General features: G+C 60.6%; 1 protein-coding gene across 1 annotated transcript; it reads right to left on the bottom strand.

The window, feature by feature from the left end:
• Window positions 1–3,940: 3,940 nt before the first annotated feature.
• Window positions 3,941–10,660, bottom strand: LOC101089318 (mastin-like). The gene is made up of 9 exons (XM_011290780.4): window positions 10,512–10,660; window positions 10,180–10,360; window positions 9,746–10,020; window positions 8,985–9,142; window positions 6,476–6,536; window positions 6,115–6,295; window positions 5,612–5,877; window positions 4,436–4,599; window positions 3,941–4,339 (listed from the first exon to the last, which is right to left on the bottom strand). Exons 1-9 carry the CDS (start codon window positions 10,570–10,572, stop codon window positions 4,175–4,177), a joined length of 1,512 nt encoding a protein of 503 aa, XP_011289082.2. The 5' UTR covers window positions 10,573–10,660; the 3' UTR covers window positions 3,941–4,174.
• Between the last annotated feature and the right edge of the window lie 9,373 nt (window positions 10,661–20,033).

The raw sequence follows: 20,033 nt of genomic DNA, 5'->3' as shown, positions 1-20,033 counted from the left end.
AAGGAGCCCGCGCACCCGCAGCGATGGTTATTACCGCTGGTGAGATTCCCCCTTATCGGATGGACAGAGTCCCCCTTGGCCCAAGTTTGGTAAGAGTTTTATCATGAAGGGTGGTTGAATTTCTCAACCAAGAGAATCATATGCGTTTTCCTTATCTGTAGCGTTGACAAGGCCGTTCATCTATCTCTACTTGGTTAAACCATCCTGGTTCAGATGCTCATCAGTTTTACTGCAGTTTTTAAACTACACCGTTGGCATCAGATGATAATGTTCTATTTTGGATTTTGAATCGATGTTCCTAATTGAACTTGGCCCAGAAATCTCCTTTATTCTATGTACCCAGCTCTGTTCTTTCCTCCTTCTTCTGTTCTTTCCTCCTTCTTCTATTCCCTGGGAGGGTGTGTTCAGTGGGGACCATCTGGTCCTACAAGATTTAGTGTCATTCTCTCGAGAAACCACGCAAGGCTGGTGTTTTAATTTGTACTTTGTGTCTGGGTCGATTTTCAACTGCCCACGTGAAATGCTTCAACGATTACAGTTCTGTTCAGGCTCTCTCTCTCTCTCTCTCTCTCTCTCTCTCTCTCTCTTTTTTTTTAGTTTTTATTTATTTTTACGAGAGAGAGAGAGCAGGGGAGGAACAGAGAGAGAGAGGGAGACACAGAATTCAAAGCAGGCTCCAGGTTCTGAGCTGTTGGCACAGAGCCTGATGCAGGGCTCGAACCCACGAACTGTGAGATCATGACCGGAGCTGAAGTCAGACGCTTAAGGGACTGAGCCCCCCCAGAAGCCCCTCTTACGTTCGGACATTTCTTTGACCCGAGAGCTCTTTGGAAGTGTATTTTGAAATTTCCAATTGTGTCTGTCCCTTGATATAAGGACAAACACGTCTAAGATGACAACCCAGTCTGGTCCTGTTTTCTAACATAAGGCGAGCGGAATGAGCTCAGAGAGCAGAACCCAAGCTCGGCGTTTCCCGAGGGCGCCGACGGAGGCCCGGGGCCCTCCCCGGCCCGGCACCCCAGGGACACGCACGTGCGGAGGGCGGTCCTGGGAGGCCCCTGGGGCAGGGACACCAGCCTCCTGTCCCCGGCCCTGTCCTGAAGCCAGGGGGAGCACCTGAAGGCATTGGGGGGGTGTCCCCCCGGGCAGGCGGCTCGGCCCTCCCGCTACTGGGCAGCCCATTCCGCACGAAGCCCCAGGTGCCCGCCAGGCTGACGCTGGCGACCACAGGCACTTGCCAGTCACGGCTGCGAACCTGGTGGAGGCGCCCGGGGCTCCAGGAGGAGGGACAGTGCAGACTACGGAGCGGGCAGGGGGGAGACGCGGCCAAGGGGCCCAAAGGCAGCTGGGCTGCGGGCAGTGATGGTCACAGTAGAGCCCCGCACGGGCCCGGGGTCACAGGCCGGCACCTCAATGCCCAGGGCAGAGGGCCGGGTGACAGGACAGTAGTAAGCGGACAGCGCTGGTGGCCTTCCCCACGCCCCCGGCAGCCTCTTGGCCCCGCTTCAGGTCCCAGGTGGGCTCAGGCACCCATCCCACTCTGCGGTGCCAAACCCCCCCACCCCGCGCCCCTTGGCAGGCAGCCCGAGAGGGGTCACACTCCAGGATCGTCCTCACAAGTCAGGGTGGGGACCAGGGAGGCGTAGTCACATGCACCTGACAAAGCTCTCGGGGTCACTTTGAGATGGCGTTCGGGTGAAAAGACATCCACAAATAGGCTCCACCGACATTACTGGCATTTCTTTCTCAGCACCTACTTTCCCTCAACCCACGTGCCTCACGGATGCTGCCTCAAGCTGAGGCCCCAGGTGCACACCTGCCAGTGACCCGGACCGGTCCCTGCCCTCCTGCGTTTGCCTGAGGGGAGCCTTCCTTACCGTGTCCACCAAGGGACACCCTTCCTGTCCTTGGAGAGCCAGTCAAGCATCTCCTCCTTGGAGCACTTCCCCCAACACCTGCAGAAGGCTTGCTCAGGGTCTCCTTAGCATGGCCACCATATCTTCCTCTGGGGTGTCACTTATATGCAGCACCCTGTAGTCATTATTTGCTTAAAAGGTGGTGTCCTGCCAGACTCAAAGACTGAGGAAGGCAGATGTCATGTTCTATTCATATCTGGATCTTCCATATCCAGTCCAGGATCTGCCATACAGCATTCCAGGATGGATAAGTGAGTGGGTGGGTGGATGGGCAGATGGATGGATGGATGGATGGATGGATGGATGGATGAATGGATGGATGGATGGATGAGTGAGTGGGTGGATGAGCGGGTGGATTGATGAGTGGATGCAAGGATGAGTGGATGGAAGGATGGATGGATGGTTGAGTGGATAGATGAGTGGATGGAAGGATGGATGAATGGATGAGTGGATAGATGAGTGGAGGGATGAGAGGATGGCAGGATGGATGAGTGGTGGATGGATGGATGAATGAGTGGATGGATGGATGGATGAGTGGGTGGATGGATGGATGGGTGGGTGAGTGTATGGATGGATGAATGGATGAGTGGATGGATGGATGGATGGATGGATGCATGGATGGATGGATGGATGGATGAGTGAGTGGGTGGGTGGATGAGTGGGTGGATTGATGAGTGGATGCAAGGATGAGTGGATGGTTGAATGGATAGATGAGTGGATAGATGAGTGGATAGATGAGTGGATGAGTGGATGGATGGATGAGTGCATGGATGGATAGATGTGTGGATGGATGGATGAGTGGGTAGGTAGATGGATGATAGATGGTTGGAATTTTGAGATGAGGCTGGCCTTCTAGCAGAGGGTGGGCTGAGAACAGCAGCCCAAGAGTGGAGTATCGCTGAGAACATCCTCCCTCCCTCTTGCCAGTCCATCCATCCTTCTACCCCCACTACCCCCACCACCCCACCACTTTTTGGCATGGAGCAACAACCTCTCCAACCCAAGCCTCAGAGCAGATGGAGCCATCAGGAAGTCCCAGGGCCACTGGGCCACCCCAACCGTACCCACACCCAAGAAATCATTGGTCACGTTCTGTCTTGGTTTGCTAACAGTTTAACGAAACAAAACTGAGACTTGGCCCCGGACCCTTCTGTTCCTAACCACACCCTCGCTCAGAGAAGTTTCCATTTCTCTTCTTAGTGTAAGGGAGGAAGGAGCAGCACCCACCAGGGTGGAAGGGACTGAGGACTCTGTGGGGGTGGGGGGAGCAGAGGAGTCAGATGTTGGAAGGAGGACAGAGTAGAGAGACTGGGACAGGGAAGGAGCTGCACCTCAGGAGCTGGGCAGGAACCCAGCCAGAGAGGTGAGCTGTCGTCCCGCCTCCACCTCTGGATCCTGTTGGCCACAGTCAACTTTCTGAAATTCGAACAGCACTGATAAGTGGAACTTTCCACAACAATGGACTGTGTCTCTGTGCCCACTATGACATAGTGAGACTGAGGATGTGAGTTTTCACGTAATTCACTCTTGGTGATGCGTACGTGGCCCCACATGGCCGGCGGGCTCCCGGGCCCCACACTGGCAGACAGGGTGCAGGCCGTCCTGCAGGAGCTGGAGTGAATCCCCACTGTTGTAGGGAAGGACAGATGCCGGCGTAGGACCACCTCTCGCTTTTCTTGGTGTCTGGCCCCCAGGGGAGGCTGGGTTCGATGGTACAGTTAGGGAACATGAGGTAATGCAGGGGAAGGAGTGCCGGGAGGGGACATTGGTCTCATCCCTGAGGATTGGGGGGACGAGGCTGGGGAGGGAGGCTGAGCCGCAGGAGGGGTCTAGAATGTGGCCTCCTGGAAACAGACCCCACCCAGGGCAGGGCAGTAACCACGGGGCCTCCCCGGCTCAGCCACTCGCCCTGCCAGCAGATACAATTGGTCCAGGTTGTTCCTGAAGCTTTCAGAGCCTTGGAACCTCCACCAGGAAGTACCCCCTCCCCACCGCGGTCAAGTACATGCAGAAATCCTGGAGGCTGCTTTGCACACAGTTTAATAGGACAGCAGACAGCGGGGAGGAGGGAGGTCCCTGACGCTTCTTACCCAACATGCCCGCTGTCAAGGAGACACCAGCTTCCCAGCCCCTCCTCTGCCTCTTGGGCCCCAAAGTCAGAGAAGGACAGGGCACCGCGGGGACAGGGCACCTGGGAGACGGTGGTGCCGAATGGGGGAGGTGGCAGGGGTGGCTGGCTCCTCGGCCACACAGGCCCATCAAGGCCCCAGGGGGACGTGCTGGTAGATCCAGGATGAGTAGGTCATCACGCGGGTGTAGACCGCAGGATAGTCGATGTGCCCGGAGGCCATGCCCCAGCTCAGCACTCCCACTTGGATCCACATGTCCAGCCAGGAACAGACCAGGGGGCCCCCCGCATCACCCTGTAAGGGGGGCTCACCGGTCAGTCGGCCGCAGGGCGCCCCACTGCAACACCCAGAAGCCCTGAAACGGAGGGCAGGGGCGGGCCCGAGTCTCACCTGGCGGGAGCCCCTTCCCCTCCTCCCTGCACACAGCATGTCCTTCTTGATGACACCGCCGTGGCCTCCAGCAGGTGACCCCTGGCGGTAGATCTTCTCGCAGACCTGGTTCTCCACGATGGGGACCTCTGCCTCCTGCAGGCGGTGGGCTGGGGATGGCAGGGCTGCGGGAGGGGCTGGGTGAGAGTGGGCGGCTCCAGGGGCTCACGCCCCTCCCCCCGGGGCGCCAGGTCACGCTCCCCTGGGTCCCTCCTCTCGGAGTCACCCGTCACACCATGGCTTCGACGGAAAAAAGGACGGGAATCATGGCCGATTCGTTGTCGTGTATCCAAAAGCCGCTCCATGAAATCAGAGGCCAGGCTTGGGTACACGAGAGAAAGGCCATGCGGAAACCAACGAGCCACACTGAGGTCCCTGTCCCGACTGGCGGTCACACGGTGGGGGTTTTGAAGACTTTGCTACTTTACTCACAACCAGGAGGCCAAGCCGCGACATCCTGGCGCGTCAACAGAGCGGGGCCACGCCAGGGGCTGGGGGCCCAGAAAGGACGCTCACAGCCAGACCCCAGAAAGAGCTGGGACGGGTTTTGAGGGATCTTTGGGGTCCGGGAGCCACGCGGTTCCCTGCCGTGTTTGGTGGTCGCCGAGCGGGGTGGTGCCGGAGGAAGCCACACCCTCACTCTCAGCCTGCGGGTCCCCTCCAACCCCCGCAGCCGGCCAGTGACACGAGCCAGGGCATGGCCAGGGTGGGGAGGGAGCCCCTCCCAGGACCATCATGTGATCCTGAGCCCGGGGCCTCCTTCACCCCGGCCTCAGTTTCCCCGTCTTAACCTCCCGTGTGCAAACAGCCTGGGTAAACGGGCAGGGAGGGAAGCACGGGAAGGTGGTCTCCCCGGGAAGCACAGCAGTGAACCCCTCCCAGCAGGACGAGTCCCGAGTCCCTGGGTTCCCAGCTGCAGGAGCAGTGACCCCTCGCTCGTAGGCTGTTGTCCAAGTTTAAACAAGGACGTTCTCAGATGCCTCCTGAGGCCGGGCCGGGGGTGGGTGGCCAGTAGTCCGGCCGGCCCATCTGTGACGGGCATGTTCCCCCACCGACCAAGGCCGTGGGCCGTGCGGTCCCCACTGCACCCCCGTGTCCTCTGCCTTGTCCCTCCTCTGGGCCCTTCCCCGGTCTTACCGTGGGCCCCAAAGGTGCCCCAGCCGGTCACCCAGCACTTTGTTCCGGGGCTGAGCACCAGTGAGTCAGGAGCAAGGCTGACGGGGTTCACGTGCTGGGAAAGCGTCACGGGCGCCTCCAGTCTCAGCAGGGCGATGTCCGCGCCCCCCCAGGCAGACAGGCTCACGTTGAACTTGGGGTGGCGGATGATCTCGGCCACGTTGTGCAGCTGGTCGTGGTCATAGAGTCTCAGCTGCCCCATTTGGACCCTGTATTTCTGTGGCTCCCTGGGAGAGAGACCAGGAACTTCTCCAGGAAGCCGGGTGGGGGCGGGCACCTGGTCATCCCCCCCCAGCAGGACTGTCTCCAGGGACTCAGAGCCTGAAGGCTCCCCCTGACGCCCCCAGAGCCACCCAGACCCGGAGTCTCCTAGCCCAGGACACTGTCCCCTCACACCGCCCCGGCCCTCTGCCTGCTCCCCTCCCGCCCCCTCCCCTGCCAAGGGGGCGGCCAGAGTCACCCACAGTCCAACGCAGTGGGCCGCGGTCAGCACCCACTGGGGGTGGACGAGGGAGCCGCCACATTCGTGCTGCCACCGGTCACACTCTTTGTTGAAGACCCTCAGGCTGACCTGCCATGGCCACTTCCCGGCAGGGATATCATGGTCCCCGTCGGTGCCCACCAGCTCGGGCCCCAGGCCAGGCCCTGGGGAAGCGCAGTGGGGAGCCGTCAGGGACCCAGAGGCCGCCGCCTGGGGCTAAGCACAGCCTCCCACACTTAGCGTCTCCCAAGGGTCACCACCCTGTCCCACTCCAGGTCAGTGCAGGCCCGAGGTCACCGATGGGCCTCAGGACAACGGGAGCACTGCATGGGGTAGGCACTCACCAGGGGTCACGGGCACAGAGCCCCCCAGGCAGGGGAGGGTCACGAACAGCAGCCACAGCATCTGTGGGGGGAGAGGGGGCGGCTGGAGTCAGGACACCAGGGCCAGGTCCCCCGTGTCTGGGATGGAGAGGGCAGGGGTCTGGGCTATGTCCTCACCCTTCTGGGTCCTCTCCCTTCTGCCCCTGGGGCCTCGGAGCCCCTTTATCCTGCAAGCCCAGGAAGTGGGTGGGCCAAGAGCGGGGAACCTGGGGGCAAGGCCCCCCCCCCACTAGTGGTCAGGGCACCAGCACCTTCAGAGAACCCACTGTTGCTGGCCCAGGGCCAGGCGCTGGGAACCCAGCAGCCAGAGTGGACACAGGCCCATCCGGGGGTGAATCGGGCCTCCTGGGGTGATAGTAGGTGCCCAGGGTCAGGAAAGGCCCATCCTGGGGGTGCAGATCCGAAGGGTAAGGGTGGAGCCTCGTTCTGCAGGCCCAGGCCCTGGGTCCACACCTGCCCTCTGATCCCTCGCAGGGCCACCAGCTCCCCAGGCAGCCCCACAGGAGGTCCCGTAACCTGGCCCCAGCCGGCGAGGGCCATGGGTGCAGCGACCTCCGTGGGGACCCAGCATGACCTGCGTGGAGGCCTCCTCCCTCTTCCCAGGACTGGACACACGCTGGGCCAGCACAGGACAAGGCTCCCCAGTCTCAGCACCGGGGTCTGGCGGAGGTTTGCCAGATGAGGGTACCGTGGCTGGGGGAGGGTCCAGTCATCTGGAGCCCGGTGGGTCCCTGCTGGGCCCTGAAACCTGGGCTGAGGGGGCAGGGTGGGACGCTTGGGCATGAGGGGCTTCCCCCCAACCCTGTCACCACAGCCGACCTTTCACCTGCGCCCTCGTCCGCCCTCCGCCTCCCTGCTGCCGGCACAGCTGGGTCCCTGCCATGGTTCCACCCGGTCACGTGGCCAAACCACGATGAAGGGATGGGGAAGCACCCGCCGACCCCTAAGAAGGGACCCCTGAACTCAGGAGGGGCTGGATGCTGGGCCCCCATCTGATGGATGATCCCAGAATGGTCCTACTACACGCCCGGTGGCTGTCCCTTTTAAGACCTCCACGTCCCCAGTGCAGGGAGGGGTGCCCGGGAGACCCCAACTCGTTTATGGACACCGATGTCTGGGTGGCTTCTCCAGGCACTCGTGTCCTGGTTCGTCAGCTACAAATTAGTCAGAAAATGAAAACTGAGCTCTTTAAAAAGTTTTCAGTTCCATGTTTATTTGGTGTTTTGTGTTTGTTTGTTTGTTTGTTTGTTTTTTAAGGCAGCTGGGGTTGGCAGGGAGGGACAGAGCTGAGGTTTCTGGAGCAGAGCAGTGCAGGACAGGACGGGGCGCAGCCTGGGGGGCCCCTGATGTGGGACTTCCTTGCTGTAGGTCCGAGCATTCAGGACCCTGACGGACAGGTGTGTGGGGCGGGGAACAGCTGTCCCGTCACCATCACGGCCAGAAAATCCAGAGGCGCCAAAGGAGACCCCCGTTTTCCTGGTGAAGCTGTCCTCGCAGGGCAACCTGGGGGCCTGATGTCATCCCCGCAGGGAGGACCTTAGGAGACCGAGGCTTTCGGGACACATGATCAGAATGAAAGAAAGAGACGTTTTGATTTGTCAGATGGGACATTGAAAATCCAGGAAAGAATCTGGTGCCAGAAATGGAGGAAATGGTCTGTAGAATGGGGCCGACACCGTCCAGGAGTGCAGGGCGTTCTGAAGGAGCAGAGGGGCGGAGGGGGACCCCCCCCAGGGCCTCCCGCTGGATCCCGAGCCTGAGCCTCGTGCCAGCGGAGGGAGGGAGGAGGGAGGAAGAGAGATCTAGGACCGAAGCCCCCCGGCACCGAAAGCAGCACATCGTCCCCTGACATTCTTTCAGGGCCCCCGGGAGCCACCCCTCTCCTCTCTGGCCCGCAGATGCCAGCGCCAGGGACCCCAACAGGCAGGCCTGGCCAGCGCCCCCCCCCCCCCCGCCCCGAGCCGCAGACGCACCACAGTCAAGCACAGACGCGGCCTTGGGCGGTTCTCCCAGAGCGTTTAATGAGACGCCAATCGCAAGCGGTCCCCTGTGATTCCTGGGCTTTTTCCCACGCTGGACTCCCCTCGAGGAGCTGCTCCCCTGCTCCCCCCAACCCCGCAGGGAAACGTGGTGCCGAGACAAGGGACTTCGGGGGTCTGTCCCTTCTAGGGTGCGGGGGACAGAGGGACGTGCCGGCAGATCCAGGGCACGTAGCTCGTCACTCGCGTGTACACCCCGGGGAAGTCGTGATGACCGCACTGGTGGCCCCAGCTCACGATCCCCACCTGGAACCAGGTGCAGTTCCAGCGGCACACCAGGGGGCCCCCGGAGTCCAGCTGCGGGGAGAGAAGGCCCTCAGCCCGGGCTCCCCACGGCCCCACGGCCCAGGGACCGGCGGGAAGGGGACAGAGGAAGAGGCCCTGGGCGGGAAGGGGATAGAGGAAGAGGCCAGGGCAGCCGGGAGCCTCACCTGGCAGGAGTCCCGGCCCTCACTCCCCGCACATAGCATGTCGGCCTTGATGACCTGATCGCTGCTGTCCGAAGAGTTCTGATAGTGGCGGTTACACTCCTTGTTCCCCACCACGGGGATCTCCACCTCCTGCAGGTGGTAGGGGGGGGGCAGAGGCGCTGCGGGGAGGCGCCGCGTCAGAACCGGGTTCTCCTTCTTCCCGGCCGCTGTGTGCTGGGCCACCCCCCACTGCCAGGCTTGACCCCGGGGCCCAGCACCAGCCCCCGCGGGTACAGGTCACGTCCTCTGTGCCCGGGCATCTGTCCAGATGCCCATGCAACTCCAGGACGCAGGACTCCCTCGCCGGAGTCTGGGCCCCCGAGCCCGAGGACAGGCCCCAGGAGAGCCCTCCAGTGTCGGCGGGACTCACAGCTCCTGCGGGGAAACTCCGCCTCAGCGACAGAGGAGCCCCGCACCTTGTGGCTTGCCCAAACTCAGTGAGCCTGAGTTTGTCCCCCGTGACGTGACCGCCCCCGTGCGCCCTCCGACTGTGGTGGCCAGAGTCCAGCTCGCATACGGCAGGGGCCGGAGTCAAACACGGAACCGCCTGCCCCGGGGCGAGCGTTCAGTTCCTGACATCTGTTCCAGAAACTTCCTGCCCAGAACCCCGGCATCCGCCTGACCCTGGGGATCCCAAAAGGCCCGTGCCGTGAGCCACTCTCTTTAAAGGCCCAGCCACCCCATCCCCCCATCCTTCCCCAGCTAGTCTCCCCAATACCTACAGTTGTCCGCAATGTCACCCCAGCCGGTGACCCAGCACATCTTCCTTGAGGGGACGCGTAGGGAGGCAGGCGGGAGGGAGACCAGGTTGACATGCTCAGAGAGCATCACGGGCGCCTCCAGTCTCAGCAGGGCGATGTCCGCGCCCCCCCAGGCGGACAGGCTCGCGTTGAACTTAGGGTGGCGGATGATCTCGTCCACCTTGTGCAGCTGGTCGTGGTCATAGAGTCTCAGCTGCCCGACTTGGACCCTGAAGGCACAAGCTTCCAAGTCCTCCCTGGGGGAGAAGGGGCCCAGGGCTTCTCAGGGGGGGGGCAGGGGGCACGCAGAGCTGGGAGGGGGCCCCAGGAAGCCCGCCCAAAGCAGCAGGACCCTGCACATGGCACACCCCCACCCAGCTTGCACCCAGCCACGGGGATGGTGACGCACGACTCACGGCTCAACGCAGTGGGCAGCAGTCAGCACCCACTGGGGGTGGATGAGGGAGCCCCCGCATTCATGCTGCCACAGGCCAAGCCTCATGTTGTAGAACCTCAGGCTGACCTGCCACGGATACCTCCAGCCTGAGACATCGCAGCCCCCCACGATGCCCACCGACTCTCGTCCTGGGCTGGGGGCTGCGGAACAAGTTGAGGGGCTATCAGGGGCCCAGACAATGACCTCAGAGTTCAGGAAGGGACAAGGGAAGCTTTTCCCAAAGGGACAGTCCCCACAACCCCTGGGCTACTTCTGGGAGCCCTGAGCACATTGGAGGGGATCCGGACTCACCAGGGGTCACGGGCACAGAGCCCCCCGGGAAGGGGAGAGTCAGAAACAGTAGCCACAGCATCTGCAGGGGACCTGAGGGGAAGAGCTCAGATGCAGCTTTCTCCACGGCGGCCCCTTCCCTGGGCGTCCCTCCCTGGCCCCCATTTATCCTAACAACACAGGAAGTGACCAGAGTGGGTCAGCCCTCCCCCAGGGCGGGGGGGACACTCTGTGGCGAAACAGGGCACAGCCTTGCCACCTTCTGCCAGCCAGGCAGAGCAGGCGGGGGAGGAAACCCCCTGGGCCACACCGTGGGGGCAGGTCCCATCGTGAAGGACACAGTCGCGAATGTATGTAGTGTCTGGAGAGAGTGAGACCTTCCGTGAAGAGACGGCCCGTCCCGGCTGCTGTCTCAGGAAGGTGATTTGAGGCTGAGACAGAGATGAACTTGAAGCCATCTGCCCTCAGCCTCGGTGTCACCTCTTAGCTGCCGGCCACCTTCTAGGAGAGCCTGAGGTTTAGAGACGGTTCTGCTAATGGTGTGTGGGGACAGGTGTGTGCGTCTGACAGGAGACTCAGGAGGGACAGAGATGTTCCTCTTGTTCCCCACAGAGGGAAGGGCTCCGTGGGTTCCTCCGGAGAGGGCCCCTGTTACGGCCTGAGCTGTGTCCCCCGCAATTCACATGTCGAAGGGCCGGTCCCCAGCACCGCGGGACATGACTATATCTGGAGACGGGGTCTTTACACAGGCGATTTAGGTAAATCGGGGCCACATGGGTAGGCCCTAATCCACTCTGGCTGAGTCCTTGTAAGAGGCAATGGGGATACAGACAGGCACAGAGGGACACGGCAAGGGGCCCAGGAGAGGGCCTCAGAGGAGCCGGCCCTGCCCCGCCTGGATCCCGGTCCTCCAGCCCCCAGGAGGGAGAAAAAAACACATGAGGCTGCCCCATGAGTGGGCGTGGGGGGCTTTGCTCCGAGCTGTGCCACTGGGCCAGGACATCTCAGGACCAGTTCGGTCACGCTCCTGTGGGGATCCCTTCGCTCTATCTACGATTCACAGACGGTGCCCCAGCCGGGCTTGTACTTCCTGACAACTTGGTCTCTCTTCCATGGAGTGTCTGGGCCTCCCTGCTCACCCAGGCAAGGGGAAGTGAGGGGGCGTCAGGGCCCGGGTCCCCAGGCCACCGGGAAACTTGTGTTGGAGACCCTCCGGGAGGCCCGCGCTCCGCTGACCTCAGCCACTCCCCGAGGCCCCCGAGTTGATGAAGCAGTGATCCCGGGCCCCGGGCCCAGCCCAGGCTGCATCACAGCTGAGCTACAGAGATGGGGAGGTGCTGGGAGGCCCACGCAGCCCCGAAGAAGGGGTGAGGAACCCCAGTCCCAACCTCAGGGCAGGATACGGCGGCCTGGTCCTTTTCTGCTCGGGCTGACTGTAGACAGGCAGGGCCGGAGCATGGTGTGGGGCACCAGGGAGCCCCGGGGCAGGTCAGGGAGGCCACAGGGGCGACGCGCCCACTCTCGTCATCTGTCGGGCCCTGGCTCTCGGCTCCCTTCAGCAGGGCCGCCCAGAAGAGGCAGGAGACCCCGGAAAAGGCCTTGGGCCTAGAGCCTGCAGGTGCGGCCAGACACGGAGCCTAGAAACGCAAGCAGGGTCTTCCCTGCGGATGAAGGTGTCTTATGAGGAGACCCTCCCGCCTGGATAGTTCCACTTTGAGCCCCAGGGGACACATCTGACGATTTCCGTGTGAAAATGTGACTCAGGCAGCCCTGGAGGAAGCCGTGGGTGATGGGTGGGCGCCTCTGTGTGCTCCTGCCCACTCCGACCACGAGGCGGGGGCCAGGCCGGAGACACACGCACGCACTCGCCATTCTGCGTGTCATTAAAGGCAAGGAAAAAAAATCATTTAGAACCGAGCAAACTGCCCTTCAAGGGCAACCTAAGCATATCCTCAGTAATGCAGCATCTCAAACCTTTGATACTCTCTGCGACGGTTGAGATAAGACTCATAAAGGAAAATGTTGCAAGAGATATATTCAGCGAAAGAAATCAAATATCGTGATAAAGGTTACCGCCATCCTTTTCAAAAAGATAGCGCCGAAGACCGAGAGAAGCCGTATCCACAGTAACCCAGAATCAACAGTTCAGATATCAACACAACGGAATCAGGAAAGTGAGAGCCGGAGATACGAGGTGCGGACGGCGCGGACACGATCTCATCTTCCCACATACGTCTGTTCTAGAAGACAGGGAAGGGAGGGAGAAGAAGGAACAAACACGGGGCTAGTGGACCAATATAAAATATAATACGTTCACGTGGTAGAAATCAGTCTGAGCACATCAGTGATCGTAATAAACACAGAGGGACAGAACTTAGTGGCCAAAAGTCCAGTTCTGAAGGTGGATTGGCTATTAAAACACACACATCCAGGTGATACACTGTTTGCAAGACAGAAGCAAAAGTCAAGGGGAAAAGGGTGGAAAAAGGTATTACAGGCAGATAAATGCTAGACCACCTGTAGCGTGATTTGTTGAAAGGCGTTTTTGGCAAGTTGGGAGTTTGTCAGCATTGAAAAACACACTCATCAAAACACACTCGAAGAGGGGTGCCTGGGTGCCTCAGTCGGTTGAGCCTCTGACTCTCCATTTCGGCTCAGGTCACGATCCCAGGGTCTTGGGATCGAGCCCCGTGTCGGGCTCTGGGCCGAGTGTGGAGTCTGCTTGGGATTCGCTCTCTCCCTCTCTGCCCCTCCCCTGTTCGTGTGAGCTCTGTCACTGTAAGCAGATAAGTAGGTAAGTAATTAAATAAAATCTTAAAAAGTAATTCTAGAAAGGTACATCATAGTAGATTATTAGGATTTTTCTCTAAGTTGTTGTCATGGTAAAATACACATAACGTAAAATTCACCTTAAACGTTTTGAGCACGCTGTTCCGTGGCACTAAATATATTCACAGCATACACCCGTCCCCACCATCCACGTCCGGAACTTCCTCATCTCACAAAACTGACGCGCTGGCTCCTGCCATCTGCTTCCCGTGCCTGTGATCTGATGGCTCCAGGGACCTGTGTCCTGCGGTGTGTGCCTGGGGCATGTCGATATGGTCCTCGGGGTTTATCTGTGTGGGAGCGAGCGTCACTATCCCCCCTTCTCGAGGCTGAATCACAGTCCCCTGCACAGACCACACGGCGTTTACTCATTCGCTGGGTGCTCCGTTTGGAACACGTGTGAGCTCTTCGGATGGACTTCTGGAGAGCCCCGAACCGGTAGAGACATGAGCCGCGGCCTTGGAGAGACGGGCGACGTGTCCTGGAGGCGTTAACACCCGTAGATTCAACGTGATTCCCGTGTAAATCCCAAATGGGCCTTTTCAGGGACTCTGATGAGATTTTCCAAAAGTACAACACAGGGCCAACGGTACCGGGCCCTACCGGGGAGGGACGGCGGGGAGGAACGCCCTTACTACAGATCAGGACTGTGGTGGGCCCGTGCGTCCTCCCAAGTGGCTCTGTCAGACTGACTCTGGCCGGTGTCCACACTGGGCTAAGCATCACTGGGGCTAGTTGGGTTCTGAGTCAGCACCGCGGCCCTCGATGCCTCTGCACGCCGGTTCCCCATCTGCAGCCTGACCACCTCCCGGGGTAAAGCTGGCGGAGGAAAGTGCGTGTCTCCCCTTCCCCTTCCTGGGACCAGTGCTAACGACTGGTCTTTCAGTCACTCAACAAACATTTACTGAGCCCGGCGCCATGCCAGTCACAGGGCCGTGAGAACACAATGCATAAAACGGGCAGAGGGTCTGCCCTGGTCTGGGCTGCAGGATAGGGTCATTGGAGGTGGTGAGAAACACGGTGAAGAAACAAAGCAGAGACCGACCAGGGACCCGGGGAAGTGTGCAGACTAGGCTTCTGTTGGGGATCATCAGTTGTCCTCAGGACAAAAGGACACCCTTGGGGACGGCAGGCTTGCAGGTGGGGATGAGGACATCTGTCTTCTCCCACTCAAGGCCCCGAGGCGGCCCTGCTGTGCGCGATGAAGGATGGAGGGAACCCGTCCTGGTGGGGGGAGGGGACGGAGAGAAAGGCTCACGGTACTGGTTGGGAACTGGGTGTGACGGAGCAGGGGGGCGGAGGGCAGGCTCCCTGGGCACCCCCTGTGCTCCACCCTGCCTGGGGCTCCTTCACAGGGCCCTATGTACGCATGACGGCCCCTGAGAACCCTGAGATTGGGTTCTCAGCCAGCTCACAGTCTACTTCTATGTGACGTGTAAGACAGTCGTGTGACACGTGTGACCCATCAGAGGGAAGGTAGGTGGGTATTCACAGCCTCCTGTCACCGAGATCCCCTCTGAAGCCTTAAGATGGGAGATCCCCAGACCCGGTGCCGGGTCCCTTGCAGAGACCGCCCTCCCCCGGACACGGCGTTCAAACAGGCTAATCAGACCGGGGGCAGCCCTGAGCCTCACCCAACCTGAGCCTGGCCCCAGGCCCCTGGCTTCACAGCCACCAAGGAGCCATATGGGCTCAGGGCAGCCCGAGAGCCCACGAGAGAAGCCAGTGCCCCGCTCAGGACAGGGAGTGACCGTTCGTTCTCCTTGCCGTGGGGTTTGCAGTAGCCTCCCCCAGCCCGAAGGTGGGGGGTCTGGGGTCAGAGACCAGGCGGGAACAGCCCGGATGGGGTGCGGACACCCCTAGCCCCTCCCCCTGCCCCCACACCCGCCGCAGGCTGGCCGGGCTCGCTGCTTCTCGTCCCCAGGGTCACCCCCCTCCGGTCGAATGCCTATAAGTGGCCAGCAGGACATGTTGTCTGCCCGGCAGTCATGACTCACACCTGAAATCTTTGCTCAGCACAGCGCTCTAGGTGACCCGTTTAAGGCCCAGGGACTGCTGGCCTGCTGATTTCACTGAGAAAAGGACACAACAGCCACGGAGGTAGAGCCGGGGGCCGAGGAGGCCGTGAGCACCCTGCCGCTGGCCAGGCCGGGTCCCCCCTCCCCTCTCTGGCCTCAGACCCCCCGGGGAGTTGGGGGGGCGTGGGGGCAGCCAGACCCGGCGGCTCATCCCAGCTCACAAACCCCAGTTGTCAGTTTTCAGGAATTCGGTGACTCAGCGGTTATACACAGGCATGAAGAAAATTAAATCATATGAATTTATAATTTAGACCATGAGGGTCACCCGGCTGGCTCAGGCAGTGGAGCATATGACCCTTGATCTCGGGGTCGTGAGTTCCATCCCCACGTTGGGTGTAGAGATGACTTCAAAATAAAATCTTAAAAATAAACAAACATGATAACTGGAAACAGGTGGAAAATACATCCAAAAATCACAGACAACCCTCACAGCAGAAACCACTGACAAAGGAAATTTAGTTTTTATTTCTCTACTGAGATTTCTTACTTTTTCATTAACTGTGGGTTTTTCTTTACACCGCGGAGCACAGTTTTAACAGCCGCCTTAGAGGCTTTGCCCCTGATTCCAGCATCTGCAAGATCGGGCCGCCTCCGTCCAGCCCTTGTACCACCTGCGACACTGGCCACGGTCCTGGCCAAGTCCCAAACCCAGGTGTCCCGGCTGCAGCCCACGCCGACTCATGCCCCGCAGGAGGGAGGTGCTGGTCCTGCCCACAGGGAGCAAGAAACCCCAGGGGCAGCCTCAGGGGGACCTAGACAACCTTCTTCGTTTCCTCTCAGCGCCCCAAGGACCGCAGAATTCTGGGCAGGAGGCACCCCAAAAGGCCCTGGGCCCGCAGGTGTCCAAAGGGACCTATCACAGGTGCCTAGGTGTGCAAGTAGGGTCTCCCTCAGAACCAAGGAGTGAAGGCGTCATTGGGGAGGAGACCCCACCTGTTCTGGAACTATCCAGGGGACACATTGGATGATTCAGTGCGAAAATGTTTTTAAAAAGTGCAAGCCCTCAAAGAGGCCATGGGTTGCACGTGATCACCCACGGGACCCCTGAGCCCAGCACCCATGTGGCCCTGCCACCCACCTGCCCCTCTCTTCAAGGCTGACAGAAGTAGGGACGTGTATGCCAACAAGCGTGCCCACGCATACACACAGGTACATGCACGTGCACGTATGCACGTACAGACCTGTTCATAGGCACAGGCGCACCTTCACGCGCACGCACGTACACACCTGCACACACAGCCTCGCCCAGATGTTTAGAAGGACCCTGAAAGGTCAGCACTCCGGCTGAGCCGCTCGGCCCAGGCTGGAGTCCACGGCGGGGGGGGGGGGGGGGGGGGGGTGTCGGCCCGGGTCCCCGTCCAGCGCTGGCAGGAGGGGGCGGGGCGGGGCCCACGTGGCCCCTGTTCTTCCAGGGTCCCGACCCCGCCCCTTTCCCGGGGAGCACGTGGCTGCCCTCGCGTGGGCGCCGGTGGCACTGCAGGTCACGTGACGTCGCGGACGGCGGCTCCTGGGTCCGCGGCGAGTGCGGACGGGCTCCCGGAGCGGGCGCTGGGATGGCCGAGGCGGCCCCCGCTGTCCCTTGTCAGCAAGCCGGTCCCACCCGGGCCTCCTCCTCCCCCCACCCCCGCCCGGGCAGACCGCCACGAGGGCTGTGGGGGGTGGGGGCCCGGCCTCAGGGCGCCTCTTCCCTCTGGGCAGCCGCAGGTCTCTGCGGGTCGCGGCCGCCCCACGGTGGAGGTCTGCACCCGCCGACCGGGCCCCTCTGGGGTTCAGGTCCTCCACAGTGTAATTGCCTGTAATTCCAAAGCGCCCCCGAGGGCCTTCGGGGTCAGCAGGGTCTTCCTCTGTGGCCTGTTTGGGGACTGCTCCGCGAGGCAGGGACTAAGGGCACAGACCGCAGGAACATCACCGTGGCCAGAGCTCACCAACCCCCCACCCCCGCCGTTCACAACCCTGGCCGAAGATCCCCACCACACGGTGTCTCCTGCCCTGAGCCTCAGGCACCTTGTCCCTGGGGCCAGATTCTGAAGGGCCTTCCTGCTCCCGGGACCCAGGTCCTGGACAGAGGGGTGGGGAAGGGAGGGAGTGGACCTCACCCCCCTGGAGGCGGCGCTATCCCGGAGCCGCAACTTGTAGATAGATGCTCCCGAAGGGGGCGGGGCAAGGGAGGGCCCCAGGCACCTCCAGGTCCCAGGTGGGACTGGCCTTCCCGGGACTGAGTCCTCAGCCTCAGGGAGGGAGAAATCCAGCAGTTTAAGGGGCTGCATTGGGGATGGCCCACCCTGGGTGGGGTTGGAGGCCCCCTCACCCTCCTGCGGTCCACTCGGTTCCCCACGTCCTCTATCCCAGGATCTGGCCATGCGACTAAAAGTCCAGGTGCCCAACCAGCTCCAGGACACAGGACTCCCTTGCCGGAGTCTGGGCCCCCAAGCCTGAGGACCCGGAGAGCCCTCCAGCGTCCGTGGGACTCACAGCTCCTGCCTCAGCAACAGAGGAGCCCAGCACCTTGTGGGTCACCCAAACTCAGCGAGCCTGAGTTCTTCCCCCGTGATGTGACCACCCCCATGTGCCCTCCAACTGTAGTGGCCAGAGTCCAGCTGGGACGTGGCACGGGTCTGAGTCAAACACAGAGCCGCCTGCCTGATGGAAGGATCCAGTTTCTGATGTCTGTTCCAGAAACTTCCCATCCCGCCTGACCCTGGGGATCCCAAAAGGCTGTGAGCTACTCGCCGTAAAGGTCCAGCCACCCCATCCCCCCCATCCTTCCCCAGCTAGTCTCCCCAGTACCTATAATTGTCTGTGATGTCACCCCAGCCGGCGGAGACGGGGTCAGCCCAGCTCAAGACAGTGACCAGAGGGGACCACATCCCGGCTGGCGCACAACCTGGCCTCCCTCCAGCCACCCCTGTCTCCGGGTACCCAGATCTGTGGCCTCCCACACACGGGGAGACCCCGAGCCCAGCTGACGTCCCACTGTATCTGCCCTGTCTCCCCGACTCACTCCTTCTCATCACCTGGAGGGCCACCAAGCGGGGGCCATCGGCTTGAGAAGCGCCAGCTGGGCTCACCTTGTCCTCGCCGTGACAGGTTGGGGTGGCGGCCGAAGTCCTCACCCCTGGCACACGTGAATGGGAGCTTTACTGGAAACACGTGTTGCATGGTGCAGCCGCTCTGGAAAACAGGGTGGAGGTTCCTCAAAAAATTAAAACTAGACCTACCCTATGACCCAGCAATAGCACTGCTAGGAATTTACCCAAGGGATACCGGAGTGCTGATGCATAGGGGCACTTGTACCCCAATGTTTATAGCAGCACTCTCAACAATAGCCAAATTATGGAAAGAGCCTACATGTCCATCAACTGATGAATGGATAAAGAAGTTGTGGTTTATGTATACAATGGAATATTACGTGGCAATGAGAAAGAATGAAATCTGGCCTTTTGTAGCAACGTGGATAGAACTGGAGAGTGTTCTGCCAAGTGCAATAAGTCATACAGAGAAAGACAGATACCGTATGTTTTCACTCTTATGTGGATCCTGAGAAAAATAACAGAAGACCATGAGGGAGGGGAAGGAAAAAAAAAAAAAGTTAGAGAGGGAGGGAGCCAAAACATAAGAGACTCTTAAAAACTGAGAACAAACTGAGGGTTGATGGGGGGTGGGTGATGGGTATTGAGGAGGGCACCTGTTGGGATGAGCACTGGGTGTTTCATGGAAACCAATTGGACGATAAATTAAAAAAAAAAAAAAAAAAAAGGAAACACATGTTGCAGATGTGATCAAGTTTGGATGAGGTCATGGGCGTGGGCCCCGATCCCGTATGACTTTGTCCTCACAGGAAGAGGAGGAAGCTCTGGACGCGGGCACAGGATGACCGTGTGATGGCAGAGCTTGGAATCCTGCTCTGAAAGCCAGACAGAAGCCGGGAGAGGCCTGGAACAGAGCTCCCTCTGAGCCTCCCAGAAGGAGCCAGCCCGCTGACCCCTGGCTTCTGCCTTCCGGCCTCCACAACGCCAAGAATAAAGTTCTGTTGCCCTAGGCACCCCGGTCTATGGCAGTTTGTGCGGTGGCCACAGGACACTGACACGTGCTGCCAGGACGGGCGGATGGGGTCTCTGCTTCTTGCCGGTCAGCGCCTTGGTACAGGAGCCCGAGGAGACGAGGCGCAGCTGTAGCTGCCCAGCAGGACTCTTGACGTGTCCTCTGGGACCAGGCGTGGGGACGGGAAACCCGGGTTCCCTCCCGGATCACGGCAGATCCGGCAGCCCGGGCCGTCCCTGCTCTCAGATCTATTGATCCAGCTTGTGGGCACGCGGCCCATAGGAAGGTCATTGATGAGGACGTGCCCTGTGTCCTGGAGGGGGCCCTTGTCCTCACACAGAGTGTCCTCTGTGCCACGGACATACTGCCCTCGTTCCCACAGGCCCAGGAACCCATGTGGGTTGGTGCCAAGCGCCGGCTATGTCTGTTCTCGTTTTGGAGAGCAGCCAAATGACTGTAGGCGGGTCCATGGGCCTGGTGCCACCGGCAAGCCTGTCAGGGACAGCGTCTCTCACCGGCCGCCCGGCAGGCAGAGGAGAGCCCCAGGCTGTGTCTCACGATGCCAGGGCCCAGCACAAACCCCAGGGCTTTGGTG

Source organism: Felis catus, chromosome E3, assembly GCF_018350175.1.
Source record: "Felis catus isolate Fca126 chromosome E3, F.catus_Fca126_mat1.0, whole genome shotgun sequence".
Taxonomy (NCBI): domain Eukaryota; kingdom Metazoa; phylum Chordata; class Mammalia; order Carnivora; family Felidae; genus Felis; species Felis catus.
Note: the sequence above shows the minus strand (reverse complement) of the source record. Positions and strands in the feature narration are given on the sequence as shown.